The sequence below is a fragment of the Uloborus diversus genome, chromosome 8, assembly GCF_026930045.1.
Source record: "Uloborus diversus isolate 005 chromosome 8, Udiv.v.3.1, whole genome shotgun sequence".
In the NCBI taxonomy this organism is placed as follows: domain Eukaryota; kingdom Metazoa; phylum Arthropoda; class Arachnida; order Araneae; family Uloboridae; genus Uloborus; species Uloborus diversus.
This window is the reverse complement of record NC_072738.1, coordinates 97,063,161-97,085,849: the sequence shown is the minus strand read 5'-3', so window position 1 is coordinate 97,085,849 and position 22,689 is coordinate 97,063,161. Positions and strand designations below refer to the sequence as shown.

Sequence of the window (22,689 nt, the reverse complement as noted above, 5' to 3'; positions counted from 1 at the left end):
CACGTTTAGTTGTCAGCAGCACTTGGAGTTTGTTTGTCCACCAGGATGACGTCGTCTGCTACTGCCCTATACCCTCAGTTACGTCATAGTCATTAAGGAGCTATTTTTCCGCAATTGCCGACTAAAACCGAACGAACTGTCACAAAAAACTAATAACATATCATTAGATATAATTGATTTAAGATTGTTTAGATAATTTTTATTTACCATTTTTTATGTCATAGCTAAGCCAAGCTTGAAACTCGTTTGTCTTGTTTAGAATGACTCATTTTCCATTTTTTGTTGGCAATATTTTTCTCTTCACTGGTTGATTTTCGCTTTCGGTTAACTGATAATTTTAGATGAAATCTCCCGCGATCGCTGTGTTGATTTCTATTCATAGGTAAATATCAATCTTTTGGCTTTGATGAAAGTTTGGAATTATTCTTTTTCCATTAATCTGGATTTGAATTTACTCGCGTATGTGTCATATTAAATTAGTTATATTTAAAAAAAATCAATATGGCGAATTTGAATTCATGTTTTCAAGTTTAGAGAATGACGCATTAATTAGTGTGATGATAATAATTTTATTTCAATATTTTTGAATAAAAAAACTTAATTACGACGTTTAATTAGCAAGAGATTTCAGCGATTGATTGCTGTTGGGGTTGATTTTGATCCTAAACACGTGCGTTCTGTAAATAAACAAAGAAAATATTTTTGATGAGGATTTTAACATGGTCTATCCCATTGGTGGCTAGTGGGTAATTTAAATGGAGGAGCACAAATAAAAGAAAAGAGGAAAAATAAAGGTATGCAGATCCAGATAATATAGATAAACACGCAAATGCTGTTCGCATACTATCGAATTCATTATTTTATGTATTCAAATTTCTTTATTTACCCAGCTTATTTTTTCTGTGACATGTTCCTGGCCGCTCATTTCTTTTTATATTTTAAATTCACACTCGGATGTTAAATTAGCATTGCTAAGCAGACTAAAACCGCAGAAAATCATTGAATAAATTGTAATGATATTTAAGCAACTTGGGGGGGGGGGAGGTATTTACGCAATATTCTTTATCTATGACATAACATGTTACCATGATTACCAGTTAAGTTATCGTAGACCATAAAATAAATTATCAGCTTGTGCTAAATTGCAGATAACCATAAACCAAATTAACCATTTACTATATTAATTTGCTTTTGTCTTAATGTTTTACTTTGTTTTCTATTTATTTTGAATGACAATCATACTACTTCAGAGCCGTATCCAGAGGGGGGGGCCTGACAGGCCCGCCCCCCCCCCCCCCCCCCGAAACCCGAAATGGATTTCAACGTAAAACAGAAGGTTTTTTTTTAAATTCCTAACATCAGAAAAGGAAAATAACTATGTTTTTTTTAATTCTTAATTTTGCTACTATTCAAAATTTATAATATTTTGAAGAAATACAGAAAAAGCAGTTCTAGTTCTCATTTGCTGCAAGGCACACTTGAAATTTAGACCTTTATAAAGGCATTTGATCATATTGTAACTCTTAGAGCTTTCGAACATATTTAAAGTGATTCAAGTATGTTGACAACTGCTTATTGTTCCGTTTACCTTAGTAAGTAATTAATATCTTGCTATTTATATTCTGCAAAACTGTTACCTAAAACTATCAGTACTATCTTGAACAACAACAACATTAAAAATAAAAACGTTTATATCAGCTGATAATTGAATTGCTAATTCCGGAATAAAAATGCATCGACGTAAACAGCCTATATAACAATGTCTATTTCTTCTCAATGAAATAACTATGTTGTGGAAACGAACAGAGCAGCAAAGGCAGAGGGGAAAAAAAAAACTGTGTGAAAAGAAATCTCTCACTCAGCGTTTGACTCATGAGTTTCACATCGTGTTTTGGTTAACGTATCTTTCTCAGGCGTTATTGCATGAAGCGAATGTAGTTATCTACTCGTTTTTATTTTTAATCTGACGGAAAACTTGACATTGGAAAGAAGGGCAAGAAATTAGTATATATCTTGTACGCATAAGGATACTCAAATATCGAATCTTATAATAAGTATTGATAAGTTACGCTCGATTAAAATTTTAAACGTTTATGAAACGCTTTTATTTTTCTATGATTCTAATTTAATGTTACCTAATATTTCTGGTTGTTCCGGAAGATGATTGATAAATACCTTCCCTGTTCATTTTCGGTACGGATTATAGTAGAAATTGTCAACAACATATTAATTACTGAGCAATTCAAGTGTGAATATAAGAAAGTTAGTACACGAACAGACAAATATAAGTCATGAACACTTCTAAACTATGTCCGAAAGTTGAAATGTGATCAAATGCCTTCGTATATATAAATCAAAATAAATAAATCACAATTGTATTCAAAAACGCACACAACACGGGGGGGGGGGGGGGGAATCCCTATAGGAAGCAATAAAGGTGCCATTTTTCTCACCTAGGGTACCATCTTTTCACCTACGGTGCACGTTGGGTGAAGGGAGCCATTTTTTCACCCTTGCTAAGGGTGCAATTTCGGCTCTCTATCGGGTGTCGCTGGTGAACAAGCGTTTCACCCCTGACAGGTGCTAAATGCAACCTGTAGTTTTAACAGTGTAGTCACAATTACCTAATATAAGGCCTCAAAATACAGCTTTTTTTTTTTTTTTTTTTTTGAAAATTTCTCGGGGGAAAACCCCCCGACCCCCTGAAATTATGGATGTTCTACATCCGACTTAAAGGGGACACTCTCCTGTTATCCTTACCACTACAAGGTGAATAAGAAAAATAATAAGAAATTTAAATAACAACAGTCCAAACAGTGGAATCATTAAAAATTGAGACAAAAAGTCTTCTATGTTAACATTTTTATGCGCTTGGTGTGTCTATATATATACTATATGTGTGTGTGTGTTAGAGCAATGTGCTAATCCGGGCCCCTCCCGAAAAAAATTTCTGGATACGGCCTTGTACTACTTAATGCACATAACTTTGGGATTCTTAAGGGGGGGGAACCAGGTTAAGAGGCGAAAGTTTTAGTGTTTTTCATAAATTTTTTTAACTGGAAGGAAGTAATCAGAATTACTTAAAACTTGGAAGATATTTTATTCATTTTTTGAAATACATCTTGTAATTTTTAAAAGTTATTTTCAACAGAATTAGTGAAGTTAGAAGCTGCTGTCCATAGGCAGTCGCCATCAGAACTTGTTGCTGGTGTGCATTACCAAAGCCACAATTTTTGCCTGTAATCATTACAATTTTTCTTCCTTGGAAACAACATATTTCCCTAGAATATAAACCTAATTGTGATCACAGAAGTTGAAAGTTGCAAGTTTGTGAGGCATTTGAGGGGGGGGATTATTTTGCATTTATGACGAGTAGGCACTTCGGCACGCCTTTCCGAAAACAGAGCTAATTTTAGCGCAGGGCTGATTGCCGCTAGCAATTGAGAAAATCAGGGCTGCGGAGTCGGAAGAAAAATGTCCGACTCCGGCTTATTTATTTATCTATTTTTTCTAATCCCCTCTCCTCATGGGAACGGGGGAAACCCTTAAAGAAATATTGAAATATTAATTCCTCTTTATGAAATTTTTGCATTGTATTTTATTGTAAACCTTAAATGCATACAACGTTAGAAGTTCAATTTGAAAATCAAATTATTCAATAGTTGCAATTTCTAAATTAAGATTACTTCAAAATCTCATTTTGAAAAAACTTTAAAAAGATGAATTTGCTCCCCTTTTATGCATGGTGCCCATCTGCAAAATTGTAAAGGGGGGGGGGGGGGGGGTCAGATACTTTAACCATGGTTTATCAGGATATTTTCCCCATGTAAGCAGATTTCAGGACAGATTAGAGTCATTAAAATTTGACATTTATAATTTGGCTGGAGAACATACGTTTTTAAATTTTCGCAAAGAAAAAATACTAAAAGCTGATTTCTAAGGAGAAGCTCGAGCCCCCGCCCTTGACCCCCTATATGGGTGCCTTTGCTTTATTGTTTAACAAATAGATGTTGATCAAATCCTGTGCTTTCAATTTTTCAAGACTGTAACTTGAGAGAGAAAAAAAGAAAACTTTTTTGCTAAGTCAAAAAACTTTTCTTGAGAGGGGAGATACCTGCTCCCCTCCCACCAATCTATTGATGAAAACAATCTTGTGAGTGACACCTCAACTTATCAACAGAGTCTATGAAAATTGACATATTTTAATTCTGAAAAATTTCCCCAATAATAAATCTTAAAATTCATCTTAAAAATTTCAATGAAAATACTGCACTATATTGCGGGGAGAGGTCAGGTACATGTACGTCTGAAGCTAATTTTACACAAAATGCGGCGGTATACATCTTTGTACAAATAGCGTTTACTATACCTACATTTCTTGGCTCACTTTTAATTTTAATATCTGAACAACTAAGCCTCGCTCAACTTTAAAAGGATTATTTTAATAAATGTGGGAAAAAAAAAGATTGAAAATGTGCCGCGACCTTCTTATAACCACTAAAGTACCAAACAAAGAGGATTCTGAATGCAATCAAATCAACATTTTGTTTTAAACTATCCGTTAGGGGAGGCTGGGGTAACAAGAAAAAAGGGGTAATAAGAGGCAATAAATAAATAAATAAAATGTCTACATTTTCTATATATATAAAAATGAATGTTTGTCTGTATATCATCCATGAACTCAAAAACTACCCATCAGATCTGGCTGAAACTTTCACCGTTTGTTATTTTTAGTACTGGGAATGTTTATAGACCAGTTCGAAAAAAATCCGATCAATAGTTCCTTTTTTATTCCAATTTAAGTCATAATCCATTGGATAAATACGAATAAAATTATCGGCTGCAGAAATTAATTCGCATGAAAGATCTCATTGATAAGAAGTTAGCTGTTGTCATTTTTCTTGAGTTTGAACAAATAAATTATTTCTTTATTGTTTTATGGCTTTTCATGCAACGGGGGGATTTAAAACTTTTTCTATTTGATATTTTTAGCGATTGATTGATCTTGCAAACTGCGTGAGTACAAAATTTGAGTATAGTCACGACTTCACTTGATACCTGGACCGATTATTATGAAAATTGCTATATATATGTATTTTTCCACGGAGAAGGTGCATAATATGCTCATTGAAGCCACTTGCCACCAGGTGGCACTGCAGAGTAGCAACTTCTGCCCCATTCAACCGATTGTCATGAAAATCAGTATAATGATGTATTTTTTTGTTGGTGTAGCAACGCGCGTCGGGTACAGCTAGTATATTATACAATATATATTTATCTAATATTTCAAATAACTTAAAACAAATATCTCATACTAACTGAATTAAATGGACTCCTCTAGATTTTTTAGGCGATTATTTAACTTAAATATTTTGGTTAAAAAATGTTTAAAAATTTCAATATATTCTTGTCTCTAATAACCCCATGTGGAGTAATAAGAGACTAAGGCTGCCACTCTTCAAATATAGCAAGGTAAAATCCTGTGGAGTAATGAGAGACAATCTGGAAGCAATTTTGAATCCGCCAATATTTTTAAATTTTTGATATTTTCATCCAAAAAAAATTTTTTTTCTCTCAAAAACTAAAGTTTACAAATGTGTTTATGAAATTCTTTTTCTTATAGTTGTAGGTCCTAAATAATATAATATTAGACTTAATGATAGTTCTAAATAATGAACATAACCTATTGATTGATCAAAAACATTAATCTAATTTTTAAAGTGGCCAGAAAATATTTTAAAAGTTCTCGAAAATATGTAAAAAACATGTCTTTAAAGTACAGTGAAACACCGTTTATACGTTTCTCTTTTATACGTTTTTTAATATGGTCCCTACATAGTTTAATACATATTAACGCATTTCATTTAATACTATTATACGTTTTTTTTCATTTATACGCTTTTTTCATACAGTCCCTTCAGAAACGTATAAACGGTGCTTCACTGTATGTGTTATTAGAGGTTTTTTCTAGTCCCTAAGTATAGATGAACTTCGGGCTATTTATTATCTAATAAAGTAGTAGTGATTTATTAGTAACTTACAGACATTCTATGCATAAAATCGTACATTTATAACATCTAAATATGGTCCTCTGATGAGTATAGCTGATTTTAGATCTAGGCTATATTGAAAAAAAAAAAATTGTTCTATGAACTTGCGAAACCTAGACTAACCATCAAACCCATTGTATCTTACCTAAAACAAATAAGAGACACCTGTAATAAGAGACACTTGTCTCTTATTACCCCTACAAAAAATAAAAATGGGGTAATAAGAGACTGGCAGACAACATGTAAATTAAGAAGGCTTTCAAGATTTCAAAAAAATGTATATCAATAGTCATAGTCTTGGTCAGAAGGTTACACACTCCCAAACATTTCACCTACAAAGTAAAAATTATAAAACGTAAAAAAAGTAGCGAACTTTTAAGGTAAGATCAATGTCAAGGTTTTTTTCATTGCATGGAAAAAAAAATTCAAAACATGTTATAAACTTTTAAGTAAGTGTATTGTAGTAAAGTCTACAATATGGTTCTTTATATTACATATTTTTAAAGTTGTCTTAGAATATTTTTTTTTTTGTGATTTTTTGACTGCGTCTCTTTTTACCCCTGTCTCTTATTACCCCAGCCTCCCCTACATTTTGTTTCCACTGTACAATTTTCCTGTCATTAATTAAAAGATTTTGAACTTGGAGCCAATTTTACTGTGGGAAATTGGTTTTTAACCCGAAACTTCTTTCCATACTATGTCATGATTCACGATTTTATCCCAATCGAGATTTTCATTTGAAATAACTACTTTTAGTGTAGTTGGTCACTTTACACAAGAAAATGCTACATACAGCATGCTATCCATAAAAACTGATGATCCACAAGCCACTCCAACAAATTATAACAAAATATGAAGTCTCTAGACCAGCGGTTCAAGGCCCATGGGGCCGCGAACAGCGTGTAACTGGGCCGTGGACACTGGTTGAAAATCTGAACCAAAAAAAATCTTAGGGTCTTAATTTCCGTTTTTTGCGAAAACTCACTTGTTAGATGTACCGTCACTAATGAATCGAAAACTTCGTTGAAGAAAATTGACGAAGAAACTAGTATTAGCATCAAGCTTCAAGTTAAAAATGCTTCTCTTTTGTTGAACTGGCAAGACTAAGCAGTTAATTGAGACACTTGAGGTGCGTTTGGCAAGATACCTACTCAATTGCAGTCTTGAAAAAAATTATATAGAAATACATTGAATGTTGTGGTAGTTATTTGAGACTAAAACTATACAGTTTCGATCCAGACCCCAAAGCAGAATACTTGATAACGTTCTGCAACATAAAATAATTTAACCGAACTTGTTCTGCAAGTACTTCAAGCATTGTATACACAAGCAACCAACGTGACCTTTTCCACAAATCAAGAGACCTAAATCAAAATTGTTTCATAGTTTTTTTTCTGGTTTTTAAAACTTTACTGTTGCTATGCATTTCTGTGGAACCTAAACCAATTGAGATTCTCCGAAACTTGATGCTTTCTAAAATGCATAGAAAAAGCAAAGATACAAAATTTTATAAAACTTCGAACCTAGGTGTCAAACCACGTTTTCTATTTTTTTTTTTTTTACATGGCATGAAGGAAAAATTAAAAAATTGTTAATGAATAAATAAATTACTAAAATAATAAATAAAATGAGTTGAGGTTAGAGTAGTATATAATAAAACACTTCAAAACTTTCTAAATAATTGATATATTTTGAGGATGCAGAAGAATTGAAATCTCAAACAACACGCAGTTTTCGGCAAGGACGTGTTTCAATGTTGACATGTTTCCAAAACATACGTTTATGGAGGAAAATGCAGCATTGAAGATTGATTGGGAAAAATAAGGAATAGGGGAACCAAAAACGCTAGAAAAATTCAGAATCTTTTCGCAGTTAGAATATAAAATTTCTTCAGAAAATCTGCAGAAACTGCCGATTTTCTGCAAGTATCTTTCAACTCAAGATGGAATTTTGCACAAATTCTGCAGATTTCTCTAAGCTCAAAGTAAATCAAAAGTTCCTGCAGATGACTTATCGAATTCAATATTTTTCGTGAGCTTTCCGCCGATTTATCATTATTTTCCGAGAATTTTAGATTTTCTTCTAATTTTAAGAAATTTGCATAATTTGTACAAAATTCTATCTTGAGTTTTGTACAAATTATTTTATCTGCTATTTCTGCAGATTTTGTGCAAAAATCTGTGGAATTTCTGCAGAATTTGTCTTGGGTTTTCCTCTTATATTTGAATAGAATTGTTCTGCAGCTTAAGCATCTGTTCTGCAACGTACAGTGCAAATTTAGTAGTGTTCTGCTTTGGGGGATCCGGATATCAACTCCCTCGTAGAGAAAAACAGCGTCAAAAAGTTTAAAAACAAACAAACTAGGAGACTACTGCCTAGGTAACTGTTACAGAAAGTTTGATAAGCAATCAAACCAGCTGGTTGCCATAACGACAGTTATTAGTAGGCCTTAATACATGCAATCAAGTTAATTGGTAGTCAGTTTTTTAAAATTTGCAATGAATGTCAGAGAAATTTAAAGAAAAAAAGAAACCCGGAGTCGGCCTGTTTTTGAACGACTCCGACACCTTTACCCCAAAATTAGTCCACATCCGGCTCTTCAACTCCGACACCACAGCCCTGGAGACAACCCTAACTTTGGCGTGCATTTAAATTTGGAAAAAATGTGTTTGTGTTCTTTCCCACTTCGATTAATTGTCGTCTCCGGGGAGTCATAATTTTTTATACTGAAAATTTCAGAACTATAAATATTGTATAAACAAAAAAGAAAAAGAACCGTAAGGTATTTTGTAATACGAATGAAACATTTCCAAGAAGGATAAGCCTTCTGAATTTTATGCTATATTTTTTTAAACACTATGGTCCAAAATTCTAAATTGTAAGTGCACTCATGAAAAAAAGTGGGAGGGGTGGGGCGCCATGAACTTTTTGCATAAAATTTCATTGGCGCATAGACTGTGACATTGAAATGAGTAAGGGTTTGCGTTCTTTTTGAAGACTTAGTATCTCTCTCTTTTCTTGAGGGGTAGGGGGGTGGGGGATTTTAACACGTCAATACACATAGCTTAACATCCACAGCGGTTGTCACACTTCACCTTACCCTCTCTCTCGTCACATCTCACGCAATGTTAGATGAACATAATGCTATAAGGAAAGCTTTTATTTTGACCAAAATATGTGAAATCACATTTCTTGTAATCCATTCCTTCCCCCTTGAGACAAACTGTCATAAATTCATGAACCCCGAACCCTTCCTCCCTACCTCTTTCAAGCGCGACATCATTTATCTCCTTAGGTCTGCTCTAAGTCACCAAAATCGCGCTAACAGTTGTTTTAAAGAAAAGCCCGGCTTGCCCCGCCCCCAGGGTTGGGTTTTGGACTGTACAAAAATGGTTTAGGACAGGATAAGTGGTTTTTACCGTCCAAAACTGTCCAAAAGTGTCCGAAACTGTCTTAAACTGTCCAAAACTATGCTAAAGCTAAAGCGGTGTAATCTAATCAATTCGTATTTACTGCAATTTTCGTAATGCATAAATATAGATATTGATGGGGTTTAATTAATGAGTATTGGATAATATTTTTCTGCAAAATGTTCATTTAAAAAGTATTTTACTAAAAAAATGCCAATAACAATTACATAATAACTTCCTTATGTAACAGTTGATAGAGTTATGAAAGGAAATTCACAACACTACCAAGACAGCTAATTTCAGTTCCATTTATAACTCAAAGGAATGTTATTAAATGTGGAATATTTAGGTGCAAAAAAAAAAAAAAAAAAAAAATTAAATGGTTTTTGCAAATAAGTTTTACATGATGTTTTAACAAAAACTGTTCTTTAAATCATAGATTAAAGAACAAGACATTGATGATTCAACATTTATGTTATAAAACTTGTGTTATTCTTTTTTTAGTTCCAGGGTCATTCATTACATGTCAAATCAACCAAAAAAAATTATTTTTAAATTTACCATCTCAGATTTTCATGAAAATTTCAGGGATTATACTGTTTGACGCTCTAAATTCAGATCTACTTTTTAAAAAAATTAATCTCTTTTTGTTAATGAGTTACTAATCTTTTAAATCTGTAAAAAAACACGTTTTTTTACTCATCTGTTGCGCTTGAAAATGCTACAATTTTAGTTGTATGGGGTCAATACAGTTGGTTAATAGCTCATTTTAAAGAGAATTGCATGAGCTTCAATTGACATGCAACTTGCATATTTTTCTTGCATTTTTATTTATTTTTTTTTAAAGTTTTAAATTAAAATTTTTTTTAAGTTAGTCTCCTTTAAAAATTTTGAAAAAAATATATGTTTTTTGATATGTTTTATCTGATTTATCCTAAAAATTTCAGAGTGGGGACGTGATGGGATCAGCAGTTATAGCAAATAATGCAATGGTGCTACTTAGCATTTTTGTTTAAAAATTAAAAAAACAATAAATAAATAAATAATACTTTTTTAAGTGCACAAAACTGTTTTTAACAATTTAAATTTATTTCAAAATATACATGTTTTAGTTTTTTTTAATAATATTATAAACATTTTGTAGTAAAACTATGAATAGTTCAATTAATTAAAAAACCTTTAAATTTCAAAAAAATCTTAAATTTTGGTTCTCTTTTATTCCTTTGAAGTTCAGTAAACAGAACTAGCACAGAAACTTGGAGGATGTAATTTTGAAATGTATAAACACAAAGTAGAATTCGATACATAAAAATACCTTGTATCAGATAAGTCTTTCATCTCCTCAGTTTGGAAAGTAGCTTTTTACTCGCCTTTGAACTTTCAGATTCTGAGAGATTATAAACCCTTCCAGTTTGTGTTGTAGGGTCAACTTTGGTTAGTATTTCCGTTTTATTTACAACCAATACATCAGGAATATGAGGGTACTTAAAGGATGGAGAAGGTCCATGAGGTTGTAAAAAACTTACTTTAACCTCCTCATTTTCAATTCCTAAAACATAACCTAGCCACCATTCATTATTATATACACAAGTTACAAAACCAACTATATCATTCAATTCCAAATCATCAGCATCATCATGTTTGCTTACTATCTCTTCTTTTGTGTGGTGTGAAAAGGAGTAATATTTAACAAAAACTGTGCTTTTGTTTTTTGGTCTGTAATTGTGGAACTGTTGAGTTCTTTTCTTTGTTATGGCTTCTTCAAACCTTGTTTTCAGAAATGCTAATTCTTTTTCGTAATCTTTTTCTGTTGAATATATGAAATCGATATATTTAATATTGTCTTTAGACCATTCATATAATTGACGGGGGTCATAATCTGTTCATTATAGACCATACAAAGACTTGCTTGTGCAGCTAATCGCTTAACTGTGCCGCCTATGCCATCACAAGCATTTTTCCCATGGTATGATGCAAAAAATCCATTCTGCTTCAATAGAAAAATCTGCAGTATGGTGACAGAGGTTTACAAAATTCGATTTATTTTTGTACTGGGATGTAGCTCCATCTGAGAAATAATGAATTTTGTCTACTCTTTGCAGCAATTTTTGCTTTTATGCTATCATAAGCCTCCGGAACAAATGCACAGCAACTGTATCATAGCACATGCAATCAGAGATAATAGCTAAATTCAGGTGCTGTAACATGGCATTTTCCATGTAGTATACAACAAAAGGATGTATCGTTGTTTGTGCATTGTTCCAGTGGAATCCTTGTGCAGCATCTTGTAGAATGAAAGAGTAGTTTTCAGCAAAATCACATAATACAATACATTGATTTTCAACCAGATTTTTTTTCATATATCTAAGATAAGCAGATTGTTTGCTTGCAATAAAAGAATGTTTCAGCAGTTTGGGTAAGCTATCAAACAAACAATTTAAGAAATCATCAATTTGTTTTGTTATTGCTTCAAGTGCAGTCCTATTATCAATTTGCATCCACTGCTTGTATGTTACAGTATCAATGCTGTTTTGCTCAAACGAATCTTCAAAAAGATATTTCAAATTATTAGTATCTAGAAAGTTGTTACATTGACGGAAATAACACTTGTCTGTAGGAATTTCGCAAATCATTAAACAAAGTAAGTCTTTATAAGTTTTGATTGGTTTGTCCCTGTTAATCAGTTCTGGTAACTTACACTGAGCTATCATCAATTTTGCATTCTGGTGAATAGCGCATACACAAACTGAATGTGTTCCAGCTGATCCAGCAAAAACACAATTTTTCGGACGAAGTTCACAAAATTTGGAGAAGCCTATTTTTTTTTATCAGGATAATGTTCTTTAAATAGCACATAAGATTCTCTTAAGGTATTTAAAATTAAAAACTTTTGGAGATGAATTGCTCTTCCATCCACTTAATAGAAACAAAGTCTTTCTTACCAGGCATCTGACGACTAATTTAATCACATTTTCATAAAATTGTTTCACTAGATTTGCTGTCTCTGGGTTTAATGCCTTTCCAAATTTTAGATCAGGAGCAGACATTAATCCTTTGTCCTTCATGATTTTTTTAGTTTTTCTAGTAATGAAATTTGTCACTTTAAATTCGCTTTCTATTTGCTTTAAGGTCCAACTTTCTGGAAATGTTGTTAAAATTTGCAGTTTTAAGCTTTTGTCAGTTGTACTGAAGAATTTCCCTTTAAATCGGCTAATTATTTTACTTTATGAGATCATCTGATTTTTTGAACTTAAACCAAATAGTTGAGTTCCTAAAACTTCAGTGATCTTGGTTAATTTTGTCTGGGGGTACTTCTTTTCACTAAGACGAATTTTTTTTATGGGAGTTTCATCAATTACTCCAAGACTTTCATTTAAAATTTCAATAGCTTTAGATTTTTCTGGAGTTGAAATTTCAGTCTCATGATCTGTTTCACTCAGAACTTCATCTGAACTTTCTTTATAATCTGAGGTAACTAAAGGTAATTTTTGTACAGCTTTGCGGCAAGTATCACATATTTTATAGCCTTCAATTACTTCCTTATGATGCTTTGATACAATATTACTCACAGTTCTTAAATTTTTCTTGTAATAGTCATGTCCAGGCTTCTTAAATGGATTGCAGCAGTACAAAGAAATAATTTTTGAAGTCCCTGCTTCAGACATGTTTTTTTTTCTATAAAGCTTGGTTAAAAGGACATTATTAAATTCCAATAAGCACTCTTGAAAATTTGCACAAAAATATTTTAAAATAATCAACTTTTATAACTATTAAAATATGAGAACATCTATTGAAAAACAAACTATTAAGCAAAATTTAAAAAAAGCACAATTATCAATACATCAAACACAACCTACTTTACTATTTGAAAGCCAGAATAAGAATGAACAGCTTCCTTCAACTATTGGACTTAATGCGTCACACACCTGTATGAACATGTCAGGGAGTGTTTCAACATGTGTGTAAAGAAGCTGCACTGTATGATCTGCCTGTTTTTTAAACGGTTTTAATGCATTTCATTTTCAATTTTCAATTATATTTTAATTTATATCATAATTTTGAAATAAAATGTTGCCAAATTAGAAATTGCTTACCGTATTTTCGGGATTAAGCGCCGCGGCGCATACAAGAAAAAAAGTTTCAAAAATGTGGATGCGGCGCATATAATGGGAGCGGCGGGTATAGTGTTTTTTTTTTTTTCCCCGATCAAGTTTTAAAAAAAATCCGAGTTTGCAAAAAAGTTGAACATTTTACCAATAGATGGCGCCACACTTTTCCCTTTCGTTTTGCGAAATGAGCGACAAGCAAAGCAAAGAGGGGTAGCCATGAGGGGAGGTGAGTCAGCGATTGCTGGTGTTGCACCATAGAGAGAAACGCTAAACCACGTGAGCGCTGAATGACGTGAGCGGCGAGGAAGCCTCATCGAAGCGAAGGGGGACGGAGGGTCAAGGAAAGGAGCTTGTTAGCAAGACTAGCAGGGGAGGGGGGTGGAACTTCCAGTTTTCTAAAGGGGAATCACCCCTTTCAACAAAGTGGGTTGCTCGGGGTGGTCAAGTGACCTACTAATTGAAAACTTGTTTCTCCGTCTCCCATCCCCAATTTTATTCACTCACATCGTCGCTTTTGCTGTCGTTCGTGCGTTCTTTTCTTTCTTAAAGTTTTTACATCGAGTTTCATCTGAAATGGCTCCTACTAAACGACTTAAGAGTTACACTGCAGCTTTCAAGTTGGAAGTTATCGCTAAGGCTGAAGCGATCGGAAATCGTCCTGCTGCCCGGGAATTCGGAATTGATGAAAGATGTGTTCGGCGTTGGAGGTCCGAAAAATCAACGATCGAAGCGATGCCGAAGACAAAACGTGCCCGACGAGGAAGATCAGCTCACTGGCCGGATTTAGAACGGGACCTGAAGAAGTGGGTAGTGGAGCAGAGAGCTAAAGGAATTTCCGTTTCGACTGTCCGGATTCGAATAGAAGCCAGGTGCATCGCTGCTAATTTGAATATTTCCAACTTCAAAGGCAACGCGAATTGGTGCTTCAGATTCATGAAGCGGAATCATTTGTCCGTCAGGCAGCGAACAACTGTGGGGCAGAGTCTTCCAGCTGATTGGATGGAGCAGAAAAAAAAGTTTTTAGACTACGTCGAGAAGCTGAAGAAAGAAAACAACTTTCAGCCTCATCAGCTTATCAACATGGACGAAGTCCCTTTGACTTTCGACTGCCCTCCCAACAGGACTGTCACATCTACCGGTGAGAAGAGCGTCGCCATTACAACCACGGGGCATGAAAAAACATCATTCACGTGTGTTTTGGCTTGCACGGCTAGCGGAGAGAAGCTGAAGCCTATGCTGATTTTTAAGCGGAAAACGGTCCCGAAGGAGTCTTTCCCGTCCACCGTTGTCATCCGCTGCAACGAGAAGGGGTGGATGAATGAGGCCCTGATGTCAGACTGGTTTAACGAAGTTTGGAGAAAAAGGAAAGGCGCTTTTTTCCAACCAAGTGGAATGTTGATTATGGACTCCATGGCGGCGCACAAGACCGACCCTGTGAAGGAAGCGGCGCGGCAATGTTTGGCGTCCCTGGCCATCATACCAGGTGGGCTTACAAAAAAGTTGCAGCCCTTGGATTTGGCCCCCAATCACAGTTTTAAGAGCCACATGCGTCAACAATGGGAGTCCTGGATGGTGAACGGACTGCACGAATACACGAAAGGCGGCAACCTGAAGAAAGCGTCGTTCGCGGAAGTGGCGAAGTGGGTAGCTGCAGCTTGGAATGCGGTAAAGCCGAGCACCATAATTTCCGGCTTCACCGAGGCGGAGATCATTCCCCGAGTCCCGGATGTTGCTGCGGAGGACGATGGCTCCGATGACGAGGAAAACAGCCCGGAGCTCGATGCAGACTTTCTAGGACTATTTGCGTCCGACAGCGAGGACAGCGATTTCGAAGGATTTTGAATCGCCGATCCATAGTGGATGCGACCCACTGAAAAAAGCGTGCTTATAGTGGCGCCGACCACTTAAAAAAACGTGGAGCGCCATGAGGAGAAGGGTCCGCGTCCCGCGCTCTGGATAACCAACCAATGTCTCCTCCCAAAGTACGAAAATTTTAATTATAGTAATAATAATATAGTTATGTTAATTATATTCTTTTAAATTTTATTTTCATTTTATTGCAAGTTTCTGAACGTCTAAATTGCGCTTTTAAGTTGCGTTAAGTTGGATGCGGCGCTTATAGCGGGCGCGGCGCTTATAATGGGTGCGGCGCGTACATTAATTTTTTTTTTCCGGCGACGATAATTTTCGATGCGGCGCTTATACTGGGTGCGGCGCTTAATCCCGAAAATACGGTAGTTAAAAATAAATATAAAAAATAATTTTAAAGAAAATTTAAAATAAAAGTAATTTTAAAAAGTAAGAGATTAATTTAAAAAAATATGATTTTAAAAAAGTAAAAGAAAATAATCTAAAAAAATGTCTAGTAAAAAAACATATATATATATATACTTTTTTTTTTTTACAAAAAAAAAGTCATTGCATTTTTTGCTATAACTGCTAATCCCATCATGTCCCCACTCTGAAATTTTTAGGATGTATTTATTAAAACATATTAAAAAACATATATTTTTTTCAAAATTTTTAAAGGACACTAACTTTAAAAATATTTCAATTTTAAAATTTAAAAAAAATATTAAAAATTCAAGAGAAATATGCAAGTTGCATCTCAAATTAAAGCTCATGCAATTCCCTTTAAAATGAGCTGTTAACCAACTGTGTTGACCCCATAGAACTAAAATTGTAGCATTTTTAAGCACAACAGATGAGCAAAAAAAACACGAGTTTTTACACATTTGAAAAATTAATAACTCATTAACCAAAAAAGATAGATTTTTTTTAAAAGTAGATCTGAATTTAGAATGTCAAACAGTATAATCCCTGAAAGTTTCATGAAAATCTGAGATTGTCATTTTGAGTGATTGGTTGATTTGACATGGAATGACCCTTCATATTTTTCATATAGTACATTCTGTAACTACAAAATTGTAATTTATTGCATTTAAATCAATTATTGCACTATATTTTGAACATTTTCTTTTGCGCACATGCATACATGTCAGAAAATTTGGTTTATGGAAAGAAAAAAACTCTTGCATACATATTGAAATTTTTAATGAAGAATTCATTTTTTACGTAACTAGATTAAAATCAGCTGCATAAATAAGTTGCATATATATTTATACTTGAATGTTCACATAAAAGAAATATATTAAAAAGTCAAAAAAAAAAAAAAAATATATATATATATATATATATATATATATATATATATATATTGACACATTTTGTTCTGTTTTTATATTTTCTTACAAAATATAGTTTCTCAAAAAGTAGTTTTGGACACTTTTGGACACAAGGGTTTTGAACAGTGTGGTAAAAACCTTGCCAACCCTGCTTTAATTTGCACACATGCATATACATAGGGAAATTTGGTTACTAATATCAAAATAATAATAATAATAACCAAATAAACTCATGCATACAAATTGATTTTAATCAAGAATTTAACTTCTATTTAACTAGATATAAATCAGCTGCATAAAATAGTTGAATGTTCTCATTGAATTATTGTTCAATATAAAACATTACTTTGATAATTTTTATTGTGTTTTGATGTTTTCTCACAGAGTACAATTTATCTAAAAATATAGTTTTGGACACTTTCGAACAGTTTTGGACAGGACGGTAAAAACCAGGGTTTTTACCATAGTTTCCAAAACCTTTCCAACCCTGCCTGCCCCCCTCGAATAGCGCTATTCATGCTTTTTTTTTAATGATCATGTATGTTTTTAACAAAGAATCATGTTGCATCCCAGCAAGGAAAGTGACACATTTCAAAATTTTGGAAAAATGTTCTGGCTATTGATTTAAAATCTAAATTTAATTGTCTTTCTTGACACAAAATCGCACAAAGTTAACTAACCTAATTGATGCGTGGAGGCGTAGAAATGATATCATCAATAGTGACACATCATTAAATATTCAATTCATAATTTAAAAGAACATTTTTCAAGCTTTAATTCGAGCTCATTATGTATCCATACTACAAAAAACTAATTAGTAAAAATCGCATAATAAGTTGATTGCGCATATTGTAATATTTGAGACTAAATCGCTCATATTTTTCTCCATTGCTGCTTTTTTGAGTTGTCACTTTCCTTGCCTTTGTGCAATATGTTGAATAACAGAATAGGTTTTTTTGACTGGAGCAGTGTTTCAAATACAAATACAAAAGTGACGACCAGCAACAGGCTCTGGGCCCAGCTAGACTGGTCCTAGTCAATTTACAATCCCCAGTGAAGATCAATGGCCCTCTTAAAACTGTCTACTCCTTTGCTCATTACCACCTCTTCCGGTAAGCTGTTCCAAGGTTCCACTACCCTGCTAAAATAATAATTTTTCCTAATATCCATGTTAGCCTGAGATTTAAATAGCTTAAAACAATGACCCCTTGTCCTGTTTTCAGTGCTAAACTTTAGCCCCGTAACATCTTTCGTTTTAATAAATTTAAACAGCTGAATCATGTCCCCTCGGTCTCTTCTTTGCTCAAGACTGTACATTTTTAGCCTTCTAAGCCTGGAATCATAATCTAAGTGGGAAAGTCCACTTATTAGCCTTGTAGCCCGCCTTTGAACCCTTTCCAATACATTAATGTCTTTCTTAAGATAAAAGACCAAAACTGAACAGCATACTCCAAATGGGGTCTTACCAAACTTCTATATAAGGGCAGAAGAACTTCTTTAGATTTATTTGAAATAGATCTATTGATAAACCCAAGCATCTTATTGGCTTTGTTGCTAGCAATGCTGCACTGTTGGCTAAACTTTAAATCCTGACCTATTAGGACCCCCAGATCAGTAACTTTGTCTGCCTGACTAATGACTGAACCTTGCAAATAATAACTTGTACACTTATTTCCATGCCCTAAATGTAGCACTTGACATTTCCCAACATTAACAGCCATACCCCATTTATCAGCCCACTCCGTAATATGATCTAGATCCTCTTGCAGCTGATTTGCTTGTTCTTCATTTTCTACAGTCCCCATAACTTTGACATCATCAGCAAAACAGTTCATGTTCCCAGAAATATTTTTGTGAATATCGTTCATAAAGACAATGAACAAAACAGGCCCTAACACTGATCCTTGAGGAACCCCGCTTAAGACCTCACTCCAATTAGAATAATTTTTCCTTACAACTACTCTTTGTTTCCTTCCGGTCAGCCAATTTTTTACCCAAATGAAAGTTTTCCCTCCTATTCCTATATCAGCTAATTTGCTAAGTAGAGCAACATGCAGTAACTTATCAAAAGCTTTTTGAAAATCAATGTAAACAACATCTACAGGCTTCTTATTGTCCAAAGCCATGGTAACTTTGTCATAGAAATGTAATAAATTAGTTGCACAAGATTTACCTTTCCTAAAACCGTACTGAAAACTAGTCAATAGATTATTAGTCTCTAGAAAATTTACTATCTTAATTTTCATCAATGTTTCAAAAATTTTGCAAACCACCGAAGTTAGACTCACAGGTCTATAATTTCCCGCACTCCCTTTAGACCCTTTCTTGAAGAGCGGTGTAATGTTAGCCAGCTTCCAGTCCTCTGGCACTGTCCCCAAATTATAAGAAGCATTGAAAATGTTTGCGATTACATCTGCTAATTCCTCTGCACATTCAACTAAAATTTTCGGATAAATATTATCTGGCCCCGGAGCCTTAGTCTCTTTAATTTTTTTCAAATGAAGTAAAACGTCATCCCTGGAAAATACAAAGTCCTCAATTGTTACAAATTAAGTATTTTAGATTCAGAGTTGTATTAAAATACTGGCAACAAACTTTTGCCTATTTTATGATCCCCACATGCAGGGCTGCAGAGTCGGAAGGGAAATGGTTGACTCCGACTCTAGTACAGTGCAATTAGACATAAACCTCAACATCCAAAGTAAAAGTTTCCCTTCAACTCCAAGTTGTTGTATACTATCCACATATCAGAGCATTTTTTAAGGAATTTTTACTAGGCGACACAAGTTTTATCATAAAAGCTGTAACATTCCCAATAATTTTCCTCTTTTTTCAACAAACGCATGCATATATCGTCGCCTCAAAGTAGTATTTCTGTAAGTACTTTTTGTTCTGAGGTGATTCGATGGGACTTCTGATTTAAGAGGAAGCCGATATGAACCTAACGTAAGTATAATAAACTCCGAAGTAAAGGGGGTCCGGGGAATTTGAAAATTTTCAAATTCGTAGTCTTAAAAACGCATTTTAGACGATCTTTGGTAATGTTAGGGGAGAAGAGGTTTGATGGCGCTCACTTGTTTATTTTTCGAAATTGTAGCTCTAAGAATGCAGTTTTAGACGCTCTTTTTGATGATGTTAGAGGGAGGAGAAATTTGAGGGCCCATCCAAAATAGTTTTTCTGATTTGGAATCTTTGAAATGCATTTAACTGTCTTTCGCAATATTAAGCGCTCGCGTGCGAACTCCCCCCCCCCCCCCCCCCCCCGCCCTTTTTTCGAAATTGAAACCTTAAAAACGCAAACATTATGTCGAATAATGTTCAGAAGAAGAAGGTTCGAGGGGTTCTCTGGCGGATTTTTTTTTTTTTTTTTTGCAATTGTAGTGATAAAATCGCAGTTTAATTCGATTTTTTCGTGCTGTTACGTGGAGGAGAGATTCAAGGGCCCGCACCAAGTTTTTTTTTAAATTTGCAGTCTTAAAGATGCATTCTAATTATCTTTTATAATGGTAGGGGAAAAGAGGTTTGGAGCGCTTCCCAGGAAATTGTTTGTAATTGTACAATTGTAGCTCTAAAAAGGCTGTTTTAGACGATTTTTGGTGATGTTAAGGAGAGGAGAGATGAAAAAGCCCATCCCAAGGAAATTTTTCTAATTTATAGACTTAAAAACGCATTCTAGACTATCTTTGGTAAGGTTAGGAGTTGAAGAGGTTCTGAGGTCTACTCTCAAATTTTTAATAAATTGCAAATGTAGGCAATCCACAGGGGTGCTCAACCCCCTAAGAGCAAGGGTTCACCCCCTTAAATATCGTGAAGACCCCCCACAAAAGCAAGAGCCCCCCCCCCCCCCAATGAGAAAAATACCCGTCAAAACACAAACACCCCCAAACTTCAATGGCGCAATCTGCGCCATGACCCTCCCCACCTTCATGGGCACCACTGGAATCCATGATTCATGAGCAGATTTTAGAGGACCATCAATTTTTCGAAATTGAGCTTCAAAAACGTAGATCTTGAAGACTTTCAATGATGTTAGAGAGCGAGGAGTTCTCCCCCGGAAACATTTTGAAACTCAAGCGCCTAAAACAAAATTTAGGCTGTTCTTGAACGATATTGGCAAAAATGAGAGGGGGGCCTCCCCTGGAAACTTTTACAAGTTCTTTTTTAAAACGCAGTTTTTAGACGATCTTTGGCAATAATAACAAGAGGAGTGGTTTGGAGAGTCCCATATTAAAAAGGAAAAGAAGAATAATCACATAGCACTCACAGCATAAAGCCAGTTTTGCAGGGCTCAATTTCCCAATAGGCAGAGTAGGGAGCTGCCTAGGGCGGCAAAATTTTCAATGGCGGCAAATTTTGCTTTAACCACACATTTTTAAAATTATTTTTTTTTCTTGAAAGTAAAATATTTGCATTCTTTTATTTTCCACAGAGAACAATTTTCTTGAAATTTAATAATGATTACTTTCACATACCTAATGATTTTTTTTTTTTTTTTTTGAATTTTTAAACGTGATATATTTTTTTCAAGTGGACAGTTTTCAAAAGCGGAAACTTTGAACTCTTTGCAATGTAATCCAGTAACAATTACTAATGAAATACTATATGAGTGAACGTAATAACAGAGGAAATTATTCTAATCTTTGATTTGTAGATAAAAAAAAAATATTGTAAAGATGCTGTTATAAAAAAAGATGATAACTGATAAAATGGTTAACACACAAGACACTAAAGTTCAGTGCTCATCAAAGATTCAGCTATATCGATGTTAAATATCTAAGCTAGAGTTTTGACATCAAAACACAGTTGCGATCACAAGAGCACTAATACGTAACTTTTTTTAAAAACGAACAGAATTAATTCGGAAAGTCATCGTTTTTTTCCCCCTGTTCTTTTTTTTCTCTAAAATCAAAAAGTATTTTTAAGCAAACGATGACAAATAATGAAACAACAAAGAACTTTGTTAATTAATTCCGAAAATAAATATGCTGTCTTATGTGAAACATATTAACATGCTTAGCATTCGAGACAAATCTCGCTTTCTGTTTACTTACCCATTTTCTATCATTATATTTTCCCTTATAGGTTAACTCATGTCTATATCATTTTTCAGTATTTCATTTGCGTTGTCATTATAAGGAAATGTTTTAAAACTTCAAAGAATGAAAGAAAACATGTTTTATGAAGCTATATTACCATGAAAAAATAATAACCATGTTCTATTAATTGTTAATTGTAAACAAATATACATATTGTAAATATTGTAACGGATCCGGTGCGGCTTCCAACTTTCTTGAAAGGACGACACAGTTCTTGATTAAAAATACAGGAAATTTTTTTCTTCTGTATTTCGATTTTTTTAAAGATTTTTTCCCTAATTTGAGGAAGAAGAATTTTGCTATGGACACTAATAATAGATATGCGTTGTGCAACCTCAGAGGCTCACAAGTTTCATGTACCTGTAGGAGCCCATGGCACCTTCTAAAAATGTGGTGCTGTCTACAATGGCTCTGCTACGGACAGCCCCTTCCCTGATTATCCCAAGGTGTCACTTTCCTTTCGCTATATGGCCCAGGGCCTTGATATGGCCTTCCCTCAAAATCATTCCGACAAATGAGAGTGGGACGATTTCGAGAAAGGTTTACAATGGCAACTTATCATTGTTGACGAATGAAACTTTCCCGAGGTTCCCTCTGGTGTTGCATGGCTTTCTCTCAGTCCTGGCTTTCTCTGATGCAGTCTGCTTCCCTCAGGGGAGCCTCAAAGCAAACCAAACCAGGGCCTGAAACCACACTACTTTTGGTGTCCCAAGTCAGCGCTCCTGTACACAGGCGCGAAAAGCTTATCGGCTGTCATCAAGGGAAGCGCTAATGAGGTGAGGTGCTAATCGATTGTTGAATCTGTCGCCAAGTGCGAGATGACCCTGGGTGGCCCGTTT

General features: G+C 34.4%; 1 protein-coding gene across 1 annotated transcript in view; it reads left to right on the top strand.

The window, feature by feature from the left end:
* Positions 1 to 22,689, top strand: part of LOC129228499 (uncharacterized) — a 72,001-nt gene that overhangs the window by 28,470 nt on the left and 20,842 nt on the right. The window contains exons 3-4 of the mRNA XM_054863180.1: positions 8,214 to 8,314; positions 14,641 to 15,391. Of these exons, the coding sequence (XP_054719155.1) occupies positions 8,214 to 8,314; positions 14,641 to 15,391 (852 nt within the window). The remainder of the gene's footprint in view (positions 1 to 8,213; positions 8,315 to 14,640; positions 15,392 to 22,689) is intronic.